The sequence below is a fragment of the Ischnura elegans genome, chromosome 13, assembly GCF_921293095.1.
Source record: "Ischnura elegans chromosome 13, ioIscEleg1.1, whole genome shotgun sequence".
In the NCBI taxonomy this organism is placed as follows: Eukaryota; Metazoa; Arthropoda; class Insecta; order Odonata; family Coenagrionidae; genus Ischnura; species Ischnura elegans.
In genome coordinates, this window is record NC_060258.1 from 16,894,177 (window position 1) to 16,921,873 (window position 27,697).

Below are 27,697 nucleotides of genomic sequence, written 5' to 3' on the forward strand. Positions count from 1 at the left end.
AATTTATTTGTCCCTTTTGAGGAGAGCCCATTCATTCGAATTGGACAAAATAGCAGGGATAGCAGCACCACAAATCACGGCTGACTTTTATGAGTGATTCTCCGCGGTGATCGCAATCACAGTCAAGAATCACCATTACTGATGAGTAGCAGTCACATGTAACAAAGTGATGGCAATACAATAGATTCCGTTTAATGGGTCCAACGGTTACTTGAGGCAGCCGCTTAATTGGGGCAGATCTTGAAGGAGAGAACCCAATAGAGGAATATCCCAGAGTATTCTCCGCTTGATTGGGACAGCATGCCGCTTTATTGGGCCACGAGTCGGCGACATAGACTCTATACTCGCGACGAAATTAAATTTTTTTGTTTTCAGAGCACTATTTTTTTATAATTTCCTCCTTTGATTTACTCTTATTTTTCAGAAATGTTCCTATTCTTGCCCTATTTTGAGAGTTTAGTAAAAGACATTCATTCAGCGTCGCCGGAGGCTGTGAAAAATATTTTAAACTAAATTGTTATAACTCTTAAAAATGATAATAAATTAACTAAAAACACTGATTTATCAATCAAATTTATAGTTTAATGAACTTATGTTGCTTTATAAACATTCTTTAGTCTTATCTCTATCATTTCAACGTTTGTTTATGCCCATATGTAGGATAGTTCGCCTAATTGGGGCAGCCGCTTAATTGGGGCAAAGTGCACAAGTCCCGATATGTACCAATTAACTGGAATATACTGTATCACCATTACGCTCATCACTAGCGGCAGAAATATAAAAAATGGTTTTAAGAGCAACCAGCCGTATAGAACTGCATTAACCATTATGCATCATCTATCAAATCAAAATTTAGTAGAACGCATTGAATGATTTCTATCACGTCATTATAGAAACCAATCCCATATAACTACACTACATATTTTCAATTTGATAGCACAAATTTTTCACACGTTACAGTTTCAAAACTACAAATCTAGCACTAGTTGCAATGTGGATAACATATAGCCCATTCTCCCCTCAGCCGGAGTAACTTCCTTAGAGCGTAACCTTACCGAGCCTGAAATGACACTTCTTAAACGAATACTGCCAATATCCAGGAACAGGGAGTTAAGTGGACCGATAACTGTGGTTTTATAGAATCTAGCAATAGCAGAATCCTATCTTTAGGCCAATGTCATACAAACAGGAGTACAGATTTTAATAGTCTAGGTTCTTTTGCATTGAATTCGATTAAATTAAAGAACAGGCATTATAATTATCACTGAAATCATAACAATTCGACCTTCTGCCCCACACTGGCAGCCTTCCAAGATACCTTGTATCCACTAGGCCTCTTAACACAATGCTTGGTGTGCTCTTGACCAAACATGAACACAAATAGATTATCTTCACCCCAATTGCGAGACAGATAATACCTCCACTGCGTTACAGCGAGGGTTGGCACGTAACTGTGTTAAACGTGGACACCTCCAGAAATATCGCTGGCGGCCAAGCAGCAGCTACGATACACCAATGAAAAAAGGGCAATTTCCCTCTGAACGTAGTCACAATATCACGGCTTTACTTCTAAATGAAAACGTAGGGTTGATGAAGTATAGGCAAACCCAATGGCACAAAATACACCTCGATATAACGAATTCTCAGTATAACGAATGAAACCACGCTACACAGCAGTAGTAAACGTGAGGGCAAGCATTATACTTATGTAAAATGTTGTCCATCACTGAAGAATCCGCTGGTGACGCTGATGCAGTCCGATTCCCAGGCAATTAAACTAAAGCAGGACAGATAAGTTACCTCACAGGCACTGACCGGCCTGAGTCCCTCATCACGCGCTGCTCACCGTAGTCACAATATCACGGCTTTACATCTAAATGAAAACATCCGCGTAACATAGGGTTGATGAAGTACAGGCAAACCCAATGGCACAAAATACACCTCGATATAACGAATTCTCGTTATAACAAATGAAACCATGCTATACATGAGGGTAAGCATTATACTTATGTAAAACGTTGTCCATCACTGAAGAATCCGCTGGTGACGCTGATGCAGTATTATTCCCAGGCAATTAAACTAAAACAGGACAGATAAGTTACCTCACAGGCACTGACCGACCTGGGGCCCGCATCACGCGCTGCTCACCATCTTCTCGCAGCTGCCTGGATCGTGTCCCTTGACGCGGCAGTGCTTCCTCAGATCCCCCGGCCACTTGTACCGCTGCAGGCAAGTCAAACACTGGTAAGGAGCGTCCCGGTGACCCCCCTCGTGCGTTTTCAAGTGCTGCTTCAGGTAATACTTGGTCTTGAAGGCGCGGCCGCACACTGAACACAGGACGTTGCGCTCCGACGAGTGCACCTTCTCGTGGCGACGCAACCGCGAGCCCGTGTAGAACTTTCGCCCGCACGTGGCGCACGCAAACCGCTTGTCGCACGTGTGCGTCATCATGTGCTGCGCAAGGTTACCCTGTTCAGAGAGAAAGAGAGAGGAGAAAACTAGAGTGATGTATGATCTTGGGTTTTCCCGATATATCAGTTGCAGAAAATTTTCTCGGATTTTCCACTAGCTGATGTCGTCCATGTCTCCCGACGTTTCGATACGGGACTTTCTGATCATCCTAAGGGTATCTTCTAGATTCCCTGAGATGGAAGATCCCCTGAGTGGTCTCTCAGAAATATACGGCAGATATTTCGAGGGTAGGGGATGTTTCAAAACCACTCTGCGATGTCGGAAACTACACTGCTAGGTATGTACACATGTACGGTGCGTAGTCGTATCTCGCACAAGTTGTCCGGGATGCTGACAGAGTAGATTCTGATGACCAAAAAATCGTCAGAATAACCTTACGTAAGTAACAGATGCCCCCGAACAAATATTATAACACACTACATCTTTAATGAGTCGATGCTATCATAGGACACTCCCGACTATCCGCGATAATGATGTAGAGAGGCGGCACAAACAATCGGAAAACAGGAATAATCCATACTTTCACTTGAATATCATTTAATTTTCATAAACATAGTTCCCACTCCAACTAAATCATAAAATTCACGTTTTTTTCCAGGTTTTCACGGTTTAAATGTCGTCAAATTCACAGTCTGATGATACACCATTTTAGCCAGAAATATAGATCACGTAACAATCACCATTATCTAAAAATTTAACAAATGCGACAGATGCCGTGAATACATATGAGTTCAGAACCCTGTTCAGAGAGAGGAGAAAACTACAGTGGTCTCTCAGAAATACAGGGTGTCACATTTATCTTGACCATCCGAAATAACTTTTTGTCCAGATGCATATTCAAGAATGTGTCAAGCAAATGTTCATTAGCCTTCAGGGGGACATTAATCACCATGACTGACTTCCTTGTAACTTTGCTATTTACAAAGATATGAACAGGAGGAGTTATAGGAGAGGAAATGAATTGCCGAGTAAAAAATATAGGGTGCCATTTAAAAAAGACATACCGCAGTTCATATCTTTGTAAACAATCTACAAGGAAGGCAATCATGCTGATTAATGTCCCCCTGATGGCTAATGAACATTTCCTTGACACATGTTTGAATTTGCATCTGGACAAAAAGTTATTTCGGGTGGTCAAGATAAATGGGACACCCTGTATACGGCAGATATTTTGAAGGGAGGTGATGACCAAAAAATCGTTAAAATAACCTCACGTAAGTAACGGACGCCCCCGAACAAATAATATAACTAGGAATGAGTCGATTCCAAATGTCGATTCTCGATTCCACCGATTCTCGGGCATGGGATCAGAATCGAGAATCGATCGCCTAAGGTCGATTCCGATTCCAGGTAGATAAATGTTTTGAGCATAGACTGGGGCATAAAGGCTGCCACACACCTAAGCGGCTGCGGTGTCAGCCTTGCCCGCGTGGAGGATACGCCCGACACGCGGGTGCTGCGACGAACATGCCTAAAGAGGTCTCGGAAACATGAAAATAATGTCGGCAAGAGCAACAAACCGACGAACCCTGAAATGGCGCGTTTACATGAGCAACTCTCGGAGAAAAAAAATTGGAAACCACGGGATCGGGAAGCAATGCATGCATTTTTCGTTCTTTTAATAACCGCTGGTAACGGCAAATCAAATTATTGCAATTACGAATCACCATCGGAGAATTCATCTGGACCACCATTTTTAATGTATAATAGATCAAAATATATATTATTTTTATTTTCGAATGACACTTGAAGTCTGATGATAATAAAAACGTGCAGAGACAAGTTTTCCTGCGAAAGAAAAAGTTTCTTATAAATACGCGCAGAGTTTTTTTTATATAACTTTTTTTCATAGACTAACACGCATCTGCGTCAATAATAACAATTTAGACACATTCGCATTTGTATATCCCAGTTTCATCAATGCAACCCTTGAGAAAGTTGAAATCAGCATGGTATAAGCCGTCGCGGCCTCAGGGCGGACTCAACAGGTTGCGTTCGGCCCCCACCGCGCACCCGACAGGCTGCTCTGGTATGTATGGACGCAATGAACGCTACATTATTGTTTAACCACCGCAGCCAAACGAGAATGTAGCCACCGCGGCTATTGTTATTTCTAGGGATGGCCGGATCGGATACCTTGGATCCAAATATCCGCGGATATTGCCCTTCATCGGATACGTCGCATCCAAAGTCAAGGAAGACATCGGATCTGGATCCGAAATTTTAAATAATAGCTTCAGTGAATGCAAAGCCCCATAAGGGTGGAAAGAGTTCCGATTCTCTCTTCCAATGCACCATCGCATGCGATTCTTGTCCTACTCTTGAACCGTTTTGTTTGAAAGCTCTCGCAGAGGTTACGTAGCAGAATTTCAGCCGTGGAAAATAAAAAAGGCAAAATACGACTGGCACATAATGTGACTCTTCCCAAGAGATTGGGCAATCATTGGGGGATTTTCAGGGGGAATCTCAGCGTCGTAGGATAATAACCACGCCAAAAGTAACTACATCGCAGATTTCAGAAAACCACCCTCGGCCGTCCATCAGCTCATGCCTCTGTTGTTTTTTTTTTCTGAAATCACACGGACCATTAATCATTGTCTTATTAGGAAAATATAAAATCACACAATTGAAGCGTGTTTCATCCCTACCCCATCTCACCAAATGACCTTTTTTGGCCTAGTTGCTTCAATTCTCTGTTTCTAGACGACAAATGCTAGGTGAGTTACTTCCTGGGCCCAAAGATGTCTCGATAGCTTCGACAATTAGATGACATGCACGAGATTTAAAAAAGAATTAGACCATATGCGACGCATTCCTGACGATATTTCTGTTTATTTTTCAGCTATTGATTGCCACTAAGTTTTCTATTTACAATTAGACTACACTGATATGCAACATTGTCCAAACAGCACAATTTTCAAAGAAACAAGCGCAGCATTAATCCCTGAAACAAGTAGACACGGATTGGAAATGCCAACTACATATATCACGTAGCGTGCCCGGCTTCGCTTTGAAGGCAACGACGTTATCTGACTTGTTCCTCCTCGACTCCCTCATTTGTAGCCTCGTTGCTTGAAATACGGAGGGAGCGTGCTATAAGGATAACCAATGTATGCCATGTGCATGCACTGTGGCATGACATTATCATGAGGAAGTGCTAAATCCACCTCACCATACTGAAGCATTTTCGGGTGAATTACAAGTCGGTATGTGGTGAGAAAGCGACAAAAGTCGGGGGAAACGTGCGTGAGGAAAATTTGAATTCAGTCGATGGCAGGGGGGGGGTAACCAGGAATTTCGCTAAGGGGGGTCCAAAACAAGGGGGAAAATTTTTAAACAACTGGGTACAAAGGAGAGGGTTTCAAACTAATTTTAACACCCTTCACAATAGAAAAAACTTCATTTTTTTTCATTTTTCATTTTTGTAAATCCATGATTTTTCAATATTTTGTTTCCTTTTATGAAGGAAAGTAATTGTGTTTTTATATTTTGGGGGGTCCGGACCCCCGACACTTCCCCCTCTCGCTACGCCACTGGTCAGTGGTTTATCCGAAGATTTTTCCTATTTTCATTTCCAAACCCAAGCGTAACAGTTTAGGTCCTGAGCATGTAAGATGTTTTTAAAAAAAGAACTTGAAAGCAAAAAAATGATTTTTGATTAATAAAAATATTAAAATGTTGTAAGGGTGTCGCTTGCCGTCTCGTGCCGGCTCGGCTCCACTCTCGGTGTAATGGAAGAATCGCAGAGTCGCGTTCGAGTGATGGGTCCAGTATCTGAAACTCATAACACCTCTTGCGTGGGATCCATCCTCGTGCATGACTCTGACACCCTACTCCGATTAACAACTTGCTCTCGCGTGGGAATTGGTCTCCGCGTATTCCTCCAACACTTTATGCCGTAACACGTTGCAGTATCTTGGCGTGGGAAGGCGTATGATGTGCATGATCTTGCGGCCTTTTCCAGCCAATAGGAGGACGCCGAGAGGGTCACGGGACGGACGCGACACGGGAGGAAGCCTCTTGGAGGGAATAGACATGGGGAGTCTTACGCGGTATCTCGAAGGGGGAGTTTGTAACTGTGCTCTGAATTAAACGTGTGGAACCAGACTTGTCATCTCATTCTGCCTTCTACGAACCTGGCCCTTCCTATAAGCTTAGTGCTTACAATGTGTATGAAAATCTAAAAAGCATTCCTTTGATTGTATGTACCCAGAATAAACTTGGATAATTACCTCGTTTAATAGCAGGAATTTGGAAATACATTTGGATCCCAAAATATCCTGATCCGAAAAAAATCCTGGATCCGTCCATCCCTAGTTTTTTTACTTTTATTTACGAAAAAAAGTGGAATCGACTCATTCCTACGACATTATACCCATCAAGTGACATAAATAATAAAATTGGCTGAAGTATAATAAGTACAATATACAGTGGAACCTCGTTAAAGCGAGTACGGGCTATAGCGACACCCCCGCTATTACGAGAGATAGCCGATGCACCGTTAATTGACCCTATAATAGGCGTGTTAAAAAATTCGTTTTTACGAGACCCTTTCGGTGTTGGCTCTCGCCATAGCGAGGGATTCACCGCCGGAAGACTTTCATCAAGACTCCTTAACCTCTGTAATTGCTAGCAATCTGTTAGAAATGAAGTTAATGGAGTGCTCAGTCTCAAATTTATGTGGTAAACTGTCGTTCGATAAATATAATGATTGACGAAACAATGCTTTGCATGATTTTTATTCAGTGCGGCGCTTATAAATTGTTTGAATAGTTAGTCGTTATTTGAGTAAGGAAATTTAGTGATGCAAAAAAACATCGCCTTTCGTCTGGATTTATGCTTACGTTTATCGGATAGATGTTTATCTGTCGCCGCACCACTCCTTTTCCTGTATATCTGTTCGCAACAGGTATATTGGCTATTATTTGCTCCACCTCCGGTAAAGCGACAATTCGCTATAGCGAGTGTTTATTAGTGCACCGTGGGGTGTCGTTATATCGAGGTTGCACTGTAGTGTGTTTATAACTTATTTTTACGTTTTCCGTAATATCTTTTGTAAGGTGTTTTTTGCAATAAGTTTTTTGAAGTGATTTCCTTTGGGTTATTGAGAAAACGTAAAATAAAATAAATAAATACAGTAAAACCTCTTTACATCGTAACGGAGGGGACCATAATTTGGGCAATTTGATGTATGGAGATTGGTTCACTATAGTGAGGTTTCAATGATAGGCACCATTTATTCATATCCTTAGGAAATGAAAGGCACTACTGTCTTTTAAACCATTATATTTATGTGTTCAAACAAACATGAACACTATCACATGATTTTTAACCTTGATTCGAGAGAAAACAATTCAAGCCCTCTTAATTCAATAGTCACTTAAAATGATTAGGATAGTTGGATACCTTTTTTCTTATTTACTGTTAGGTATGCTCTCATATGGAACAAAATGGCCATAACTAATGATTAACGTGAAAATTACAACATATTAGGGGCGTATATGAAAAAAAATAAGTGCGAAGCATTTATTGCTGAATATGTCATTCCCTGTACGTAATCGCGGCTGCATTAATGGTTTCTAGTTGTCTCGGTACGATTTGCGGAGGTAGTTAGGCCTTCTTGGGGGTGTCTCCTTGACATGATAAGTGGAGGTTTTAAGAGGTAAAGATGTTCACTACAAAGAGGTTTGCCAGTAAATTTACAAGTAAATATGAGGGTACCATAGGGGCGGTATGAAGTATGGAGGTTTACGATGTAAAGAGGTTCACTACAAAGAGGTTTTACTGTAAAAGCAAAAAAAAAAAGAAAAAACTGTGACAGTCAAGTTCTCTATTACCAATATACTAATAATATAATATATAATAATATTAAGATCGCAAACTGGAAAAGAAAGCTCTCAATGAGTCTGGGAGGCACTCTAAAATAACAGAATAACTGCATAAATGATAATATAGTGTTTGTTTTACGTAAATTATGAACATTACAAGACATTTAAGTGAAATTGGGTAATCTGTGTTTTCAGATTATTCGTGCTGTCTCTCCCCCATCATTAGCCCATTAGGATAATCAGGAGTGTACTGTAGTTTATGGATTTTAAATGGAACTCGGAATTGTGCCCTATCACACGAATTTCAAAAAGTTCCGCCTCAACAACCCTCCCTCCACAGCTGACCCTCGCTAATCCCTGAATGAGGTTTGCCAGTAAATTTACAAGTAAATCAGAGGGTACCATAGGGGTGGTATGAAGTATGGAGGTTTATGATGTAATAAAGAGGTTCACTACATAGAGGTTACACTGTACTATAAATCGTAATTGCCACCTAAGCAAGGCAATCAGCCTTTTATGGATGAAAAATATTTTTAACGAGTCAAATACATTAAAAAAACATAACTGCTGATAAATTGCTAGAAATATTCATATGAGTCTTGGCTTCCGGGCGTTCCTCCGCGTTTAGATGTCCACAAGTGACGACAGTTTCTCCAGCCATCCTGCTGGCGTCTTCAGGTCAGAAGTAGCGATGCATAAAATTTCGATAAGCCTTAAGTCTTGTGCAATGAAAGCCGTAACTATCCTAGGCTAATCCGAGAAGCTTTAGAGATAGCAAAGCACCCTGAGAACTGCAACAGAGAAGACGGCTACACATTAGCCAACACGTGGAAAAGGGTCTTCAAAATCAATGACCAATCAAAGCCCACGTGAATTCAAACCAATCAAAATCGGCCTCTGATCCCCAAGCCACCTATATAAGATGGCCAAATTTTATGCATCGCTACTTCTGACCTGAAGACGCCAGCAGGATGGTTGGAGAAACTGTCGTCACTTATATGGACATCTAAACGCGGAGGAACGCAAGGAAGCCAAGACTCATATGAAGAAACGCCGCGGAAACCTCAGATCAAATCATGCTAGAAATGTTAATTTACGTTTTACTGTATCAACAATTTGAATTTCTCTTACTTACCTTGAGGCTGATCACTTCGATTAAAGAATCTAAGTTACAATGGATATTAAGGGAGACAAGCTCACAAAAAACCATTTTAAAATGTACACTAACACAGCGGAAAGGTAATAATACAACCACATTATACCCATCAAGTGAAATAAATAATGAAATTGGCTGAATTACCTATAATAAGTACAATATAGTGTGTTTATAGCTTATTTTTACGTTTTTTGGCATATCTTTGGTAAATTGTCTTATGTAATAAGTTTTTTGGAATGCTTTCCCTCGGGTTATTAGGAAAACGTAAAAATAAAATAATGAGCATCAACAATTTTCATTTCTCTTAAATGTTAAAGTTGGAAGGCTTAGTAGTAAAGTAGCCATGAAATTTATCCCGCTTATTCCTTTTCTTGGTGCATTCTTAGTAGGTGACGTGCGGTCTCACAGACCCCTAATCGAGTTCAATTGCAAATTTACAGAAATTAATAAAAGGAACGTTAAATTTTAAGAGTGGGATGTCCTTGTTGTGCAAAAATATGAAGCTAACAAGAATTATAGATATTTTGAAATCTTAATTTTGGAAATATTCATAATTTTAGAAACGCAGCGGTCTCTCAGACTGCACGTCACCGGTTAAGGGTTAAAAAAAAAACATAACTGCTGATAAATTGCTAGAAATGTTAATTTACGTTTTACTGTATCAACAATTTGCATATCTCGCTCTTACCTTGAGGCCGTATCGTTTCCCGCACTTCTTGCACTGAAACCTTTTGACGTGGTCATGAACCCTCTGGTGCGACTGCAGCTCCTCCTCATCCCGGCACGCCTCCCCGCACACCGAACAGTCCAGCCCCCTGGAGTGCGTGCGCATGTGGTGCGCAAGGCAGCTCTCCAGCACGCTCACGCCGCAGACCGCGCACCAGACCTCGGACGGCTTGGACGGCCGGTCGGGCAGCCTCTCCCCCGCGTGAACGTAGATGTGGAGACGCAAGGCGTCTTTGCTCTTGAACTTGCGCATGCAATACGCGCAGATGAACAGCTTCATGGCCAGGTGGACGTTCATGTGGGCTTTCAGACGCTTCTTGAGGTTGAACGTTGCGTGGCACACGTGGCACTCGAACGGCTTTATCCCCGAGTGTATGCGCAAGTGGCTCTCGAAGTCGAAGCGGCGTGAGATGCGTTTTCCGCAGTGCGGGCACTCGTAGCCCGCCTTGTTGCGCTCGCCTGCGCGGCCCATGAAGGGGAAGCTGTCTTCGGGTCGCTCCTCCCCTTCGGCGCCCTCTGACCCATAGATCTGCTTGATGACGTAACCGTCGCCCTCGGATCCATCAAACGGCCTCGGGACATCCACGGACGTGAAGGCAGGTATCACCTGTAATAGGGTGGTTTCCTATTATTTTTTTAAATTGCCTAAATCGAAAGATTATTACTCCTGGAGTACGTATTTCATGCTTTTAGATTTTTAAATGACGATAACTATTTTTCGCGATTAAATGAAAAGTGAACATTTTCAAGCACGTGAAAACCAGTTTTTCACATCCGTCGGAAATGAAAGCTACTACTGTCTTTTAAACCATTATATTTATGTGTTTAAACAAACATGCTTGCATTAGTGAACATATATTTATTATATAATAATTGCAGAAAGAGAGCGCTATCGCATGAATTTTTACTATGATTCGAGAGAAAACAATGTTATCTCTCTTAATTCAACAGTCACTTAAAATGAATAGGATAGTTGCATACCTTTTTTCTTATTTGCAATCAGGTATGCTCTCATATGGAACAAAATGGCCACAACTAATGATTAATGTGAAAATTACAGCATATTAAGGGTGTAAAAGAAAAAAAAATAAGAGTGAAACATTTATTGCTGAGAATGTCATACTATGTACGTAATCGCGGCTGCATTAATGGTCTCTAGTTGTCTCCGTACAATTTGCGGAGGTAGTTGCGAGGTAGTTGCGAGAGGCCGTCTCGGGGGTGTCTCCTTGGTATGATAAGTGGAGGTTTTACGAGATAAAGAAGTTCACTACATAGAGGTTTGCCTATAAATTTACATGTAAATCTGATGGAACCGTAGGGGTGGTATTAAGTATGGAGGTTTATGAATTAACTAGGTTCACTACAAAGAGGTTTGCCTGTATTTCACATTACAGGCAGTCATCGACTTTCGTACAATTCACACTGTCCTACACAAATTGACATCTTTTACTTGATATTCCCATGCTATAATTGGCAAAAACCTTGTGAACAATGATTGATGATGGTTTGAGTAGCCAATTACAGTTTAAAAACAATGACACAAAAGATAGTCATAAACTAAATTCTAGAATGTAGCCAATCATTTTCCTTTTTTTTTATAAATAGCAGCAGATGATTATACATTAGGGCAATAACTCTAATAGATACAATAAATATAATAAATAGATATAATAAATTTTGAACGAAGCTCTGCCGTCAATATTAATCTTCCTTTGGGTGCAATGGATCTGACAGGCACCATGCAATTTTTCTTTCATTTCTCCGAGCCACTAGGCGACATATACCCTTGGCGATTATAGTAACTGTTTGTTTTGGCATGCTCTATGCAGTAGGGTGGATCGGAAAAATCGATTTTTTTTTCAAATCCATCTGGCCCAGTGAAAAAAAGTTGTGGGACCGATCAAAAATAAGGCCTGAAAAATTTGAGACCTCTAGGTGAACCCCTGACCCTCGCTCAAATCCGATTAAAGGGGAGAGGGTCAAAATTCTAAAAATATAATATTTAATAGTAATTCCATATAGATTTTGCTGAATTACTGTCCTGTGAGGGCAAAAATTGAGTGCATTTTGACGTAAATGCCACCGTTTAGCCACAAAATGCCTAATTTGAGTCCGCGTCCACGAAGAAAATATTCCAACGCCCATGCAGCGTCGCGGATACAAGAACGGCAGGCCGATCCCATCCCCTCCCCCTTCCATACCTCGAATACGGCAAAATTCATCCCGCGTGTGCTGCTAGGAGGGCGTTCATCTTTGATAATATAAATCGGAAGATGGTAGAAGGTAAAAAAGGATGCGTAGTGAGACGGTTTGTTTCTTATTTGGCGCCTCGTCGGTGTTCAACAAATCGATTTTACTAACTATTAGAGAAGTGATGAAATATTTTTAGATCCGAGAATGCAGGAGAGGAGCCTACGGTCTATGAAGAAGCCTCTCGAGGGGCTATAAAGGTGTGCGAACTTTGGATATGCTATTCTGGTATTGTCCGACAGCTGTTACTAAGTGGATTTTGGGTGAAGGCCGCTCGCATCCCCTCCCCGCTCTCCTCCACCCCTCCCCAGATGCACCAAAATTCACACCATGTGCATCTTTTTTCGTTAGTCTGACTAATATTTGATGCTTCAGCATCAATCGGTGAGGAACAGTCACGAAAGAATTGCTCAATTATCTGCCTTCCAGTCTGTATTTCTAACGTCAGTGTCATTCCTCGTCTTTCGATGCTGTCAACAAAGTTTTGCAAATCAAAAAAGTGGTTTAAAAGACAGTAGTGCCTTTCATTTCCAAAGGATACGAAAAAATGGTGCCTATCACTGAAACCTCTCTATAGTGAACTCCCTCCATACATAAAAATTGCCCATATTTTGGTCCCTTCCATTGCGATGTAAAGAGGTTTTACTGTACAGCACACTGAGCCCGATTATTCGGGCTAATGATGGGGGGAGACGGCACGAGTAATCAGAAAACACGGATAACCCAAATTTTCACTTAAATGTCTAGTAATGTTCATAATTTACGTAAAACAAACAGTATATTATTACTTATGCAGTTATTCTGTTATTTTAGAGTGCTTCCCGGACTCAATGAGAGCTCTCTTCATAAGTTCGCAATCTTTTTAGCGGTGATAACATGGTTGTACTCGTATTATTAATGCTCCATGAAAGGCCTGGTTTCGAAAACCACACATCCGTGGCTTTATGGTCACGGATACAGAAAATTGGTTTGCACGAATGCTTCAAAACCACGGCTCAACGTCGGAAACAACACTGTCAGGCACCAGGCCATGTAGTCGCGTCTCATACAAGTTGCCTGGGTTGCAGCTGCTGTGGGACGTGTATCCGTGATCACGGAGCACGATTGATCACTGCAAGGTTTAAAAAACAGGAATACGAAGCACCCGTGAATGAAGGTAGCGTGCAAACTCTTCCGTTAGACGATGGGGAATTCTAATGGAGATAATATGCCCGGTGTAAGCTAGCATTAAAATACAGTAATTCCAATAATTTTGCGTCCACTTTAATTTTTTTTATAATGATCGCAGGAAAATATTGAGCGAGAGTTTAAATCATGCACAGATAATCCCGCAACACGGACAAACCGCTGCCGGATAATCGGAAGACTGCCGTATATGGTTTAGAGGAGATGGCTTCTCACCCCTCCAGCTTGGTATTCTTCCACTCCGTTGGGCAGCACGCTCTCCTCTTGAGGGTCGCGTAGGCAGTCGTCCCCTCTTGGCTCCTCCAGCGTCACACCTCCATCCCCCATCGCATCGCTCGGGAGCAGCGGGATGCGACTCAGTCCCTCGGCCACGGCAGACGCAGAGGCGCCGCTGCCATGCCGGGGGAATTTCACAAGACCCACGGGGACAATGCGTGGGACGCCACTCTGGTTGACAGCCTGTAGAGAGGAGAATGGATGAACGTGGGAGATGGTCAGCAGCTTCAGCGTGCATTACACCAGATATTTGCCCACACACAAATCCTGGGATGCTAAGGAGTTCAGGTATCCCAAGCTCAACATCAGCGGCATAGCCAGGTGGGCGGGATCCGAGGGGTTCGGACCTCCCCCGCCCCCCCCCCCCCCCCCCGAAATATATGTAAACAATTATTTTCCAACAAATTAACACATTGCGTACGGATGGCGAGAATTCTCGTCATTTTTTTCCCGAATGTTCCAGACGGATGACGAAGATTCTCGTCATTTAGGTGCGTCAACCTAAACAATTTTAAAGCGTGCAATAGGTATTCGTAGTACGTTTTCAGTCGTTGTTCGTTATTCATAATGAATTGATGCATCATAACGTTTGATTGGGTAAAGTTATATTCTAAACATTAGCTTTTTAACCATGTTTAAACCAAAGGCATATTTCCAATCTCAACACCTCCACCCAGAATCGGCGTTCCTAGGAATTAAAATACCCCGGTACGCAATGTGTTAAAAGAAAACAAAATATTAAAAAATCAAAAATGTACAAAATATTTCTTTCACAAATAAAATTGATTCGAATATAAAAAGCATTAAAATTAGTTTAAAAACCTCTACTTAGTACCCTGTTTTTCAAAAATTTTCCCCCAATTGGTTTCCCCGAAATTCCTTCCTATGCCACTGCTCAATATTACAGATATCCTTCTAAACAGTGTTGTACACACATACCCTGTTAAAGTCATTTTACACGAGACATATAATGGAGTAGTTTCCTTCATCAAAGAAAACTAAAGGCATTGATTGCGATTCGTTACCCACCATTAGTGGGTAACGAATCGTTACCCACCATAATATACAAATTATTTATTTGGTTTTAGAAATACCGGTTTACACAAATGTTAATAGTCAATTTTAACCTCATTTGAAAAAGGCCAGATTGGCGCCCATGCGATGCCACTCCACGTGACGTCACAGGGACCTAGTTTCTATATGAGTAGATAGGAGTTTTACATCCTCTGAAATTACCAATGCATTCATGAGGCACAGAGCTCAGGGAAACATCTCTCAATAATCACCCATTAAAATTGCCTGCGGTCGGAAAGTCGCTTGAAAGTTTTCACTTTTCATTTTACTGCGAAAAATAGATATCATTATTGAAAAATCTAAGAGCGTGAAATACGTACTCCAGGAGTAATTATCTTTCGATTTAGGCAATTCAAAAAATAATAGGAAACCACCCTGTTCCATGGTGAATGGTCCCTCACCTGAGCATTCTCCGCGTCACTGCCCCTTGGCTCCATGTCGCCTCCGTCGTCTGCCCCTTCACTCCCGACGGGACTGTCACCAATGTCCCCCTTCCCCTCCTCGCACCCATATCCATCGTACTCTATCTCATCCATGAACACTTCCGTCTTGATGTTGCTGGGGTCGATTGCCATCTGCAAAAGTCAAAACGTTGGGAGATATTTAGACTACGTAGAACACACTTCGGGCCACTTCATGGAATAAAATAATCGATAAATATAAATAGCAGCATCCTATATGAGTGGGTTGGAAGCCAAGGGGTACAAGTGATTTTTTCCTCAACAGAGTTAGGTAAAGTTAATTGTTAGAATACATAAATACACAAAAACCTGGTTGCCAAGGGAAACGAGTGAGTCTCTGTTCTGTGCTGACATCCAGTGCAAAATCAAATGCACTGCTAGGTATCTGATTGATCTCGTTCGTTTTCCATACCTAATTTCTGTCCCTAACTTTGTATAGAAAAGAGAAATCACTTGTACCCCTTGGCTTCCAACGCACTCATATGACACATGTGGAACAATTTCGCCTATTTACAAACTAAAATATCATGGGTGATATCACGTAGAATTATTTACAAACCATATTTTTTTAAAAATTTGTTTCATTTAATTTCAATCATATACACGTACATACATTCCTGAAACATGTGTAACTTTGCCTATTTACAAACTAAAGCATCACAGCGGATATCATGTAGAAGTATTTACAAACCATTTTTTTTTAAAATTTGTTTCATTCAATTACAATTCCATTGTATTTTTCTGGGGTCAACCACCATACGCAAAAGTCAAAACGTTGGGAGATATGTATTTAGACTACATAGGACATACTGTATCTGTAAATCCCGACTTTCAGGTGAAAACACACTTGTTCGAAAGATAAAGATGTCACTGGGGGCAGGCTGAGCACAAAGGTGACAGACAAAAAGTCAAATAATAGCTAAAAAAAACCACCTGTGACAGTCATAAATATAATATATAATATTGAGATCGCGAACTGGCGAAGAAAGCTCTCAATGAGTCTGGGAGGCACTCTAAAATAACAGAATAACTGAATATATAATAATATAGTGTTTGTTTTACATAAATTATGAACATTAAAAGACATTCAATTGAAATTGGGTAATCTGTTTTTTCCGATTCTCAGTGCAGTCTCTCCCCCATCATTAGCCCATTAGGATAATCAGGAGTGTACTGTAGTTTATGGATTTTAAATGGAACTCCGAATTGTGCCCTATCACGCAGTGGCGGCTGGTGGTAATTCATCTAGGGTGTGCATTAGTGCAGATATAGGATGATTTAATTATATTATGTTAATACTAATCCATGAGCATTATATTTCGTTGTAATAGAATACAGTGCAACCTCGATATAACGACACCCCACGGTGCACTAATAAACACTCGCTATAGCGAATTGTCGCTTTACCGGAGGTGGAGTAAATAATAGCCAATATACCTGTTGCGAACAGATATACAGGAACAGGAGTGGTGCGGCGACAGATAAACATCTATCCGATAAACGTAAGCATAAATCCAGACGAAAGGCGATGTTTTTTTGCATCACTAAATTTCCTTACTCAAATAACGACTAACTATTCAAACAATTTATAAGCGCCGCACTGAATAAAAATCATGCAAAGCATTGTTTCGTCAATCATTATATTTATCGAACGACAGTTTACCACATAAATTTCAGACTGAGCACTCCATTAACTTCATTTCTAACAGATCGCTAGCAGTTACAGAGGATAAGGAGTCTTGATGAAAGTTTTCCGGCGGTGAAACCCTCGCTATGGCGAGAGCCAATGCTGAAAGGGTCTCGTAAAAACGAATTTTTTAACACGCTTATTATAGGGTCAATTGACGGTGCATCGGCTATCTCTCGTAATAGCGGGGGTGTCGCTATAGACCGTACTCGCTTTAATGAGGTTCCACTGTACATAGCAAGCAAAACATATCACTGGTATATTCTACCCATAAAATTGCATGAACAGAAATAATATTAGCATGCATGAAAATAATTATTCTAAACACACCTTTACAAGTGACGGTAGGTGAAATTCATTCTCCTTTCCTTACACCCTATGAGGAAGTAGTTTAGGAAACGGCCATACAGATGACTCTGTAGACGGACTAGGATCTTGGGCACAGGTAGTTTATGTGGCAGCTACACTTGCTGCCAGTCACTCACCAAAAATATGCACGCGCGCACTCTCATTGTTTCGAGTCTGCTCCCATCACCCATTTGAACTGTACATACCCCCCCGCTTACTTCGTCCCGCCAGAGCACCCTCAAGCGATCGCATAGACCGAAAATGCGTCCGGCTCGATGCCACAGGATCGCACACTTGTAGAGCGGTGAATTCGAAAAGGAGATAGCTGTAGCGTTCGGAGCTTCATGCTTCTTGCATATGGAGACAGGATTTTTATCCTTCTCATTGCAAAGGAATATTTTCTTTTATAATTCATTCATCTTTGGGTGTGCACTTGCTAACATGCGCATACGCACGCGCCGCCACTGCTATCACGCGAATTTCAAATTGTTCCGCCTCAACAACCCTCCCTCCACAACTGACCCTCGCTAATCCCCGAATGAGGCACCGAGGCCCAGTTGAGTGAAAACAGGCACGACACATTGACAAAGAAGACTTCGAGAACGAGCAGGTTGCTGGGATGCAGGGGTCATTGTACTTGAACTGTAGCAGGGGAAACTGGCTGGGGTCAGTAACAGAATGTGAAGAGAGACAAAATGGTGTTTATTTGGTGAGAGGAACGAGTTGAGATTATAAATACAGTAGGTTTCGTTTAATGGGTCCACCGGTTACTTGGAGCAGCTGCTTAATTGGGGCAGACCTTGAAGAGCAGAACCAAATAGAGGAATATCCCAGAGTATTCTCCGCTTAAATGGGACAGCATGCCGCTTTATTGGGCTACGAGTCTGTAACATTGACTCTATACTCGCGACGAAATTTAAATTTTTTGTTTTCAGAAGACTAATTTTTTACATTTACCCCCTTTGATTTACTCTTATTTTTCACAAATGTTCCTATTCTTGCCGTATTTTGAAAGCTCTTGTTATACTATCCGCAAGAGTATAGGACTTTTCTTTAATAGTACTTAGTAAAAGACATTCATTCAGCGTCGCCCGAGGCTGTGAAAAATATTTTTAACTATTTTGTTATAATTCTTAAAAATTATAATAAATTAACTCGCTGATTTATTAATCAAATTAATAGTTTAATAAAATTATGTTGCATTATAGTTCGCCTAATTGGGGCAAAGTGCACAAGTCCCGATATGTCCCAATTGACCGGAATCTACTGTACATGAAGAGGCTGTCGGAGAAATGGCTGGGACGAGGACGAGCACATTACCCGGAAATGCACGCGTGAGTGATTACAGCAGACTCCCGATTATCTGGCTGCGGTATATCCTGATTGCGGATTATCCATATGCATGATTTTTACTCTCGCTCAATATTTTTCTTTATAAAAAAATTAAATCGGACACAAAATCACAAGAATTACCAAATTTTAATGCTAGGATACACCGGGCGTATTATTTCCATTAGAATCCCATTCGTAAAACAGAAGCGATCGCGTGCTAGCTGCATTCACGGGAGTACTGTGTTCCTGTTTTCCAAGCCTCACAGTGCGCGATCGCACTCCATGATCACGGACACACGTCCCGCAGCAGTTGCAACCCGGGAAAGTTGTGGGAGATGCGACTACGTGGCGTGGTGACTGACAGTGTAGTTTCCTACGTTGCTCAGTGGTTTTGAAGCATTCATGCCAACCACTTTTCTGTATCCGCGATCACACAGCCACGGATGTGTGGTTTTCGAAACTAGGCCTTAGATGGAGCATTAATAATACGAGTAAAACCATGTAATCGCCGCTAAAAAGTTTGCGAAATGGCAAAGAAAGCTCTCATTGAGTCCAGGAAGCACTCTAAAATAGCAGAATAATGGCATAAATAATAATATATTGCTTGTTTTACGTAAATTACAAATATTGAAAGACATTTAAGTCAAAGTTTGGGTTATCCATGTGATTATTCGTGCCATCCCTCCCCATCATTAGCCATTAGGATAATCGAGAGTGTAGTGTATTTAAGTCCTCAAATTTGCGTGGTGAGGCACAATTCGCATTTTCATTTAAAATCCATAACTTATGTAAAGATTTTATTTTCTGAAACTATATAGGTAAGGTAAAAAAAAAGTCATAGCTTTCTTCCACATGGGCCCGGGTTCGATAGATATTCGCATGTAAACATTTTGCGTACCATAACTTCCCTTGAGCATTCAACATTCACGTTGGTCGAGTGGATGAAGGCTCTCGTCCAGTGTCCCTTGACGCTCGTGGGCTGGGTTTGAATCCTGGTGTGGGCAAACTTTTTTCCACTCTTATAATTTTAGAAATCTCTGTCACCACTCATCCCTGTTCCGTTAATTTAGTTAATTTGCTATTTTTTAAATTTCAATACTAGTTTAGAGATTTTAAATGGAACCTTGAATAGAGCCTTTCCATGTGAATATCTCTCGAAACCAGGCCTATGTGGAAGAAAGCCATGACACTTTTTCTATTCAGCTTAGTAAAACCACTTGTCTGTTTCCCCACACTTTTATTAAAACCGACCATGGATTCGGCAACTCAAGCCATTATCAAGGTACATAGCTTTGGCTGACAGCCTTTTTATATTGGTACAGTTTTTCAGGAGGGGGTTAATGGGGTAGGTTCATTCCAATTCCATTGACGTCATCATTAACCTTGGAATGAACCTACCCCATTAACCCCCTCCTGAAAAACTGTGCCAATATAAAAAGGCTGTCACCCAAAGCTATGTACCTTGATAATGGCTTGAGTTGCCGAATCCATGGTCGGTTTAAATAAAAGTGTGGGGAAACAGACAAGTGGTTTTACTAAGCTGAATATATCACAGATTTCCACCGTATCATGCCGGACACTGTATTTTTTACCCTTTTTCTACATTACCTATACAGTTGCAGAATGTAACATCCGCATCCAGGTCCCGAACATCACCCTCACGATGTCTCCTTGAAACCCGAGACCCTTCACAAGCGCTTAATAAACAGAGCTCACCTCTTCGCTGTACTTCATCTTGATGCTGAGGAGAGCCGCTTTGCCGTCGTGGCAAGTCTTCTGGAACTTGTGGAAGCCGAGCACTTTGTCGTAGCACTCGCTGCAAATGTATTCTGGTAGGCCATCGCCAGTGCTTATCTGCAAGAGAAATACAAAGACGCTTAGCAGTGGCAGGTCCAAATAATATGTAGTAATAAAAACATATATGATTTTATTGATGAATTCTTCTCGGGTTCTCAGCCAGGTTTAATAGGTTAGTTTCCTTCATCAAAGCAAACGAATGGCATTGATTGCGATTCGTTTACCGCCATTAGTGTAATCATAACATACAAATCATTTGGTTTTAGAATTCCCAGTTTACACGAATGGCAATGGTCAATTTTAACCACATTTGAAAAAGGCCAGATTGGCGCCCATGCGATGCCACTCCACGTGACGTCACAGGGACCTACATGCTATACGAGTAGATAGGAGTTGTACATCGTCTGAGATTACCAATGCATGCATGAGGCACAGACTTCAGGGAAACATGTCTTAATAATCACACATTAAAACTGGCTAAGGTCGGAAAGTTTTCTTCGCTTGATAGGGGAATAATAATCCTTATTTAAGCCAAGCGCTACCAGCTAGCATGGTACTCTGCTACCTGCTAGCATCCTGCATCGTATCATCGCTCAAAGCCTCGCCCCAAGGTCACCTCACTTGCGGCAGCGGGAACCACAACGACGTCACACGGAGTTTTCCCAGCATTCATACATAGCCGTCGCATTTTCGCGTGCTTGAAAAATTTCACTTTTCATTTAATCGCGAAAAATAGATATCGTCATTTAAAAATCTGAAAGCGTGAAATGCGTACTCCAGGAGTAATAATATTTCGATTTAGGCAATAAAAAGTAATAGGAAACCACCATATTCTTTCGAATAGGCCGAAGCTTCGAGAGACAGTCTTCAAGGCCATTTCGCCCCTTGACCAGGATCCGAACCTGGATCCCCCAATTTCCAGTCGAGTCCTTTACACAGTTTACTCATTCACACCCCAAACAATGCCGACTTTTAAAGAATTTGAACACATTTGTAGTGTTGGTTTAAATGAGACATTTAATAGAGTATTTTTTGACTGATTTTGACCAAATTTTGATATGTTGTCAAGAGTTAGCTGCTCTTAAATTTGGTTCAAGTGCAAATATTCCTGAGGTGATTTACAATGGAAAGAATTTTCTAAATAACCACCAAATGGCAGCTTCTATCAGGTAAACTATCTGGTCAAAACCTTACAAAGAAACTCGTAAGATAGCAGCACGATCAACTGATACAAAATCGCTATGCATTCTGTGTACTGGTGCGCTTGAGGTGTTTGTGAACAGATTCAGGCCACATACCAGTGCGCTTGCGGATGCTAATGGGTTTAGCTATCGAGGCATCACCCTCCCCTGTGGAAATTTGTCGATGATACCAGACAGGGTGGTATGGACTGCTGAGCATATGATGCAACAAGCAGTCCAAATCGTGTGCACGTCGCCACAGTTGTGGAGCTAAGCTTGAACTTGACCACATAGAGGTGTTCACTCTAGACAAATTTAAGTACGTGGTCCGTTCAATAATGATAATGGATAGCAACTTTTGATGACATTGAAAAATTATTGTTAAGGGTCGGTATATTGTATTAAACACACTTGACATTGTATGTGTTGTACATCACATGTTGTATTTCATCCTATGGTCAGTTAAGTTATGATATTATTGGACACAAAATGTTTTTTCTCTCAAGGTATTGTGTATTTTGGTTCTGTGTTTTCATTTCCACAGTTAATGAAATTTGAATCTCGCCCAAAAACAGGCATATTGACTTGCAGGCTTCCTTACTTCCTTTGAATGGATATAATAATCTGTAAAAAATATGTATGCATGGAAGAATAAATCCCCTTTATTATTTCTACTGTATAGATACCTCTCTCTCCACTTATACGCAACCAAACTCTACAAATGAGGTACCAAAATGCCCAGAATTTATCAGGGAACATGCGACGGCATATATTACTTCCTAAATATTGCTTTTATTTCCTAAAAATGGTTTTAAAAAATGGCCCTTGATATTTCTCTAAAGGGATGAGGCGATCCGCCATCTTGACGTCACGCACTTGCTCCATGGTGCAGAGCAAACCTTTATTTCAGGATATTTAATTGATACCAATTTAGTTTCAGATCCACGTTATTATATTTTTTGCAATATAAAGTGCTTTCAACATATTATTTCAATTGTGCGAAAAATCCACAGAGAAAAAATCATTCGCCTTGACCGGGATTCGAACCCGGATCCCTCGATTTCCGGCCGAGTGCTTTAGCCAGTTAAGCTACCGAGGCGTCATTCTTCCCTGTGGAAATTTGTGGACTATACTCTGTGGACTTTACTCTCCGGCTGTGGCACCGTGTGCACGATTTGGACTGCTCGTCGCATAATATGCTCAGAAAGTCCATACCACCTTGTCCGGTATAGTCCACAAATTTCCACAGGGAAGAATGACGCCTCGGTAGCTTAACTGGCTAAAGCACTCGGCCGGAAATCGAGGGATACGGGTTCGAATCCCGGTCAAGGCGAATGATTTTTTCTCTGTGGATTTTTCGCACAATTGTGCATCGCGGGTGACTCCCGTAAAAGTTATCACCGTGGCTAGTCCCGGTATACTTAAAATATTATTTCAAGTTAACACAGAAAGGTCTTGGACTAAACACGTACTCAGTCTACGGCGAACCATTTTCTGTCTCTCTTACTCTGGCACCCTCTTTTCTTTGTTTTCGTGTCCTGGTTATGGTGGAATGTTCGAGAGGTAAACCAGTAAATATTCCTGACGTTAACGGCGCACAAACTGATACATTTGTTCATTTTCAACAATATCTCGCATTCTTTAAATAACTTTTATCAAAATGCGGCTGATTCCACATTCAAGTCTCCTGTTGATACGTAATTAAATTTGTACATAACACCATGCCTTTTTTTTCATTTTAAAATTAGAAACACACCTATCCCTCTGTGGACCTGCATTGAAAAAAGCGGGGGAAGCCCGATGGGAGCTGGCGCATCACGCTCGTTATATTATATTTTGCTAATTTTGTAGGCCTTTATTCAAAACTTAATAATTTGCTTAATTACAGGGTCCGTTCAATAAGAATCGGGACTGGTTCGCTGTAACCTCAACAATGCGGTGTATGGGGGTCCAACTTGTCGGCTCGGTAGAGGGGTCCCCCACCACTCCAGCGCACTTTGGTTCAGTCGCCTTCAGGAATGAGTTGGGACACCAGGTTGATTGTTGTGACGCGTGATTGTTTGTGTTGTCGTCGCTTCCCAGCACGGAGCCCACTGTCGAGCGAAGCTACGCTGTGAAGTTTTGCGTTTAACTTGGGAAATCTGCATCGGAGACCCTTGAACTCATTAAACAGGCTTATGGGGATGGTGCCTTAAGCCGCACAAGAGTTTTTGAGCGGCACAAAATGTTAAAGGAAGGCCGGGAGCTTGCCAAAGACGAGCACCGCGTTGGATGCCTGACGACCGCTCAAACCACTGCTCAGATGGGCAAAGCGAAAAGAGTTTTGGACTCTTACAGGCGTTTAACCATCGCCCTCATGGGTGAGGAGACGGGCCTTTCAGCCTTAACCGTCCACGCCATTGTAACAGAGGATCTTGCGATGAGGAAAGCGTGCACGAAGCTGGTGCGACATCGTGTAACGGAAGTGCGATCAGCCATTGCCAAGAATTGGAACTTCACCATGACAATGTGCCATGCCACAGTGCAATTGTTGTGAGGCAGCTGCTCGTGAAATTCGGTGTGGTGAAGTTGCCTCATCCCCCCTACAGCCCCAACCCTGACTCCACCTGGCTTCTAGTTTTCGCGAATAAAAAGGGAGCTCAAAGAATATCGGTACGACTCCATCGAGGCAGTTAATGCGGGGACTACAAAGGTTCTCAACAGTATTTCGAAAACCGACTTCCAGCAGGCTTTCGACGATTGGCAGGCAAGCCGAACTAAGTGTATTGACGCAGGAGGAATGTATTATAAAGATTATTAAGTAATAGGGTGGTTTCCTATTATTTTTTTATTGCCTAAATCGAAAGATTATCACTCCTGGAGTACGTATTTCACGCTTTCAGATTTTTTAAGACGATATCTATATTTCGCGATCAAACAAAAAGTGAAAATTTTCAAGCGCGCGAAAACGCGACGGGTAAGTATGAATGCTGAGAAAAACTCCGCGTGACGTCATTCTGGTTCCCGCTGCCGCAAGTGAGGTGACCTTGGGGCGAGGCTCTGAGCGCTGATACGACGCAGGATGCTAACAGGTAGGTGAGTACCATGCTAGCTGGTAGAGCTTGGCTTAAATAAGGATTATTAATACCTTATCAAACGAAGAAAACTTTCCGAACTTAGGTTATTTTAATGGGTGATTATTAAGAGATGTTTCCCTGAGCTCTGTGCCTCATGCATGCATTGGTAACCTCAGACAATGTAAAACTCCTATCCTCTCGTGTAGAAACTAGATCCCTGTGACATCACGTGGAGTGGCATCGCATGGGTGCCAATCTGGCCTTTTTCAAATGAGGATAAAATTGACCATTACCATTCCTCTAAACTGGGTTTTCTAAAACCAAATAATTTGTATATTATGAATACACTAATGGTGGGTAACGAATCACAATCAATGTCTTTCATTTTCTTTTATGAAGGAAACTACCCTATTGTAGAAGGTCATTTTAAAGTTTTTTTATATGAGGTTTTTATGGAGAAATTAGAACCATAATACATTTTTAAATTATACAAGCTGTGAAATTATCAATTTTCATAGTGTCTGTTCTTACGCAATTGATATTTTTTTAACAAAATTACATCTACTCTTCAAGAGCCAGAATAGCGTCAAAATCTACATCTAGGCATGCAATTTCCTTAACCCATTTGCGCCGAATGCCGCACCCGTGCAGCAAGGATTTCCTTCCATAAACAACGAATGCCACACCTGTGCGGCGTGAATTTTCCTACCCTTACCAACGAATGCTGCACCTGTGCTGTACAGCTGGAAAAAAGTGACCGTGGCGGACACCTTAGACCCACGGACGCGGTCGCCCCTCATGATCCGCCTTAGCGCGAGCCCAGTCCCTTCTTCGGCCGCTCAGGTCAACCCTCTCCTATCCTCTCCACGGGGTCAACTACTGTTATTTGCAGTGGGTTTTCCAAAAAAAATATTTCTTGCTCACTTTTGAAATCCAATGCTAGAAATGAATTCATCTTTTTTTGCTGACCACATGGAAATTTCAAACGGATTTCTAACGCTAATTTCAACGGAGTTATAGAACACCTAGTAAATTTACTAAATACGTCTACATCAACGTTAGAACTTCGTTTAAAATTTCTGCACGCTCAGAAAAAAGACAGAAAATTCATTTTGAATGCAAAGAAATCGATGCGAACAACAAATATTTGCATATATTTAACATTAATATTTTAGCCAGTTAATTGCGGACTCGCGCTGGGAAGGGGCTTTTAATCCTTCTAGGGTCTGGGACAGAGGTCGAGGAAAAGGATCGGCACCCCACCGAGTTGGGTCCAAAAATGGTTAGGGAGGGAACCACTGCCTTCAGTCGACGCGAAAAAGCTTCGTACAGGGGAGTAAAGAAAACTTTCAAGAGACTCGTATTGAGGAAGAATTTCCCTCAACGAAGGTCCGGCAGGAAAGGGTTAAATTTCTCAGGGCAGGACCCCATATTCCCCATGAAGGTGGGTGCCCAATCATCCCAGACCACCCCTGCGGAGAGTTACCCATCCAACTGTTGGCCTGTAATCATCGAGTTCATTGCCAAATCGGAGTAGATTTTACAAATACTGAGAACACGAACCACACGTGGAGAGGGTCCAACAGAAATTTTCAAGGTTTACTACAAACAAGTTTTCTATTTCCAGAAATAAAGGAGAATATGACGGTGTAATCTTCTATATTATTTCTACTGTATAGATACCTTTTTCTTAACTTATACGCAACCAAACTCTACAAATGAGGTACCAAAATGCACAGAATTTATCAGAAAACATGCAACGGCATATCTTACTTCCTATATATTGCTATTGTTTCCTAAAATTGGTTTTTAAATAATTAAGAAAAACAATAAAAAGACTGTAAATATTCCTGACGTTAACGGTGCACTAACTGATTTTGTTGTTAATTTGCAACAATATCTCGCATTCTTTGGATAACTTTTATCAAAATGCGGCTGATTCCACACTCAAGTCTCCTGTTGATACATAAGTATGAGTCATCGTGTGCGTTTAAAAGAGGATAGTGTAATTACTTCCAATGTTGTGTTTAAAGAGGTCCTCTGACCTCAATTTGTACATGAACATTCCAAATAAATTTGCACATAAGACCCTGCCTTTTTTTTCTACATTTTAAAATTAGCAACGCGCCTATCCCTCTGTGGACCTGCATTGCAAAGAGCGGGGAAAGCCCGCTGGGAGCGGGCGCAGCACGCTCGTGGATTACTTATCTTATATGTTCCTTATCTACTGAATAATTACTCTTTTTACATGCCCCTATATCCTGCAATGAGAGACGCAAATGAAATCTCGAGGGAGATTTTCGCCTCATCTTCAAGCACCTTCAAAAGATATGTGAGGAGCAATGTTTCTTGACTGTTTTGCTTTTTTTAAATGTAATGTAATATCTATATACTTATTTAAAATTTGTCTAATTTCAGTTATTACCATTGCCATGATATTTTATGATGTGTCTTTTTTTCCCTTTCTTTTCACTTTGATGCTTGTAATCAATGTACAACGCTATAAAAGGGTTTTCAATTAACCCGTTAAATAAATAAATATATTATTATTACCACACAAGAACTATCTCTGCCTCTCACTACCTCTAAAAAATGTTCAATTCTACAAGTAAATACCCACCTAAACTCCCTAGGGCTTTCGTTAAAAGTAAGGGTCATTATCATCAAATGATATAATGTGTACGTACCCTTCTCATAGCACAACTTTGAGAGACTATTTAATAATTAGGGCAGCCACACAAATGTAACTGGCATTCCAAGCAACTTTTCTGGCTTCTGCACAGTTTTCACCTTTACAGGCGGTAAAAATGTTATTTAATAAAGTTGAACATTTACCTCATAAGTAATTGATTAACTTCACCATATACA

The 27,697-nt window shown here is 41.2% G+C and overlaps 1 protein-coding gene across 1 annotated transcript in view; it reads right to left on the minus strand.

Annotated features, from left to right (window-relative positions):
* Nucleotides 1-434: 434 nt before the first annotated feature.
* LOC124170116 (zinc finger protein 497-like) overlaps nt 435-27,697 on the minus strand; it is a 28,213-nt gene continuing 950 nt past the window's right edge. Inside the window, exons 2-6 of the mRNA XM_046548799.1 lie at nt 20,512-20,649; nt 15,369-15,542; nt 13,834-14,076; nt 10,145-10,789; nt 435-2,469 (exon numbers count right to left, since the gene is read on the minus strand). Of these exons, the coding sequence (XP_046404755.1) occupies nt 2,134-2,469; nt 10,145-10,789; nt 13,834-14,076; nt 15,369-15,542; nt 20,512-20,649 (1,536 nt within the window). The 3' untranslated portion in view covers nt 435-2,133. The remainder of the gene's footprint in view (nt 2,470-10,144; nt 10,790-13,833; nt 14,077-15,368; nt 15,543-20,511; nt 20,650-27,697) is intronic.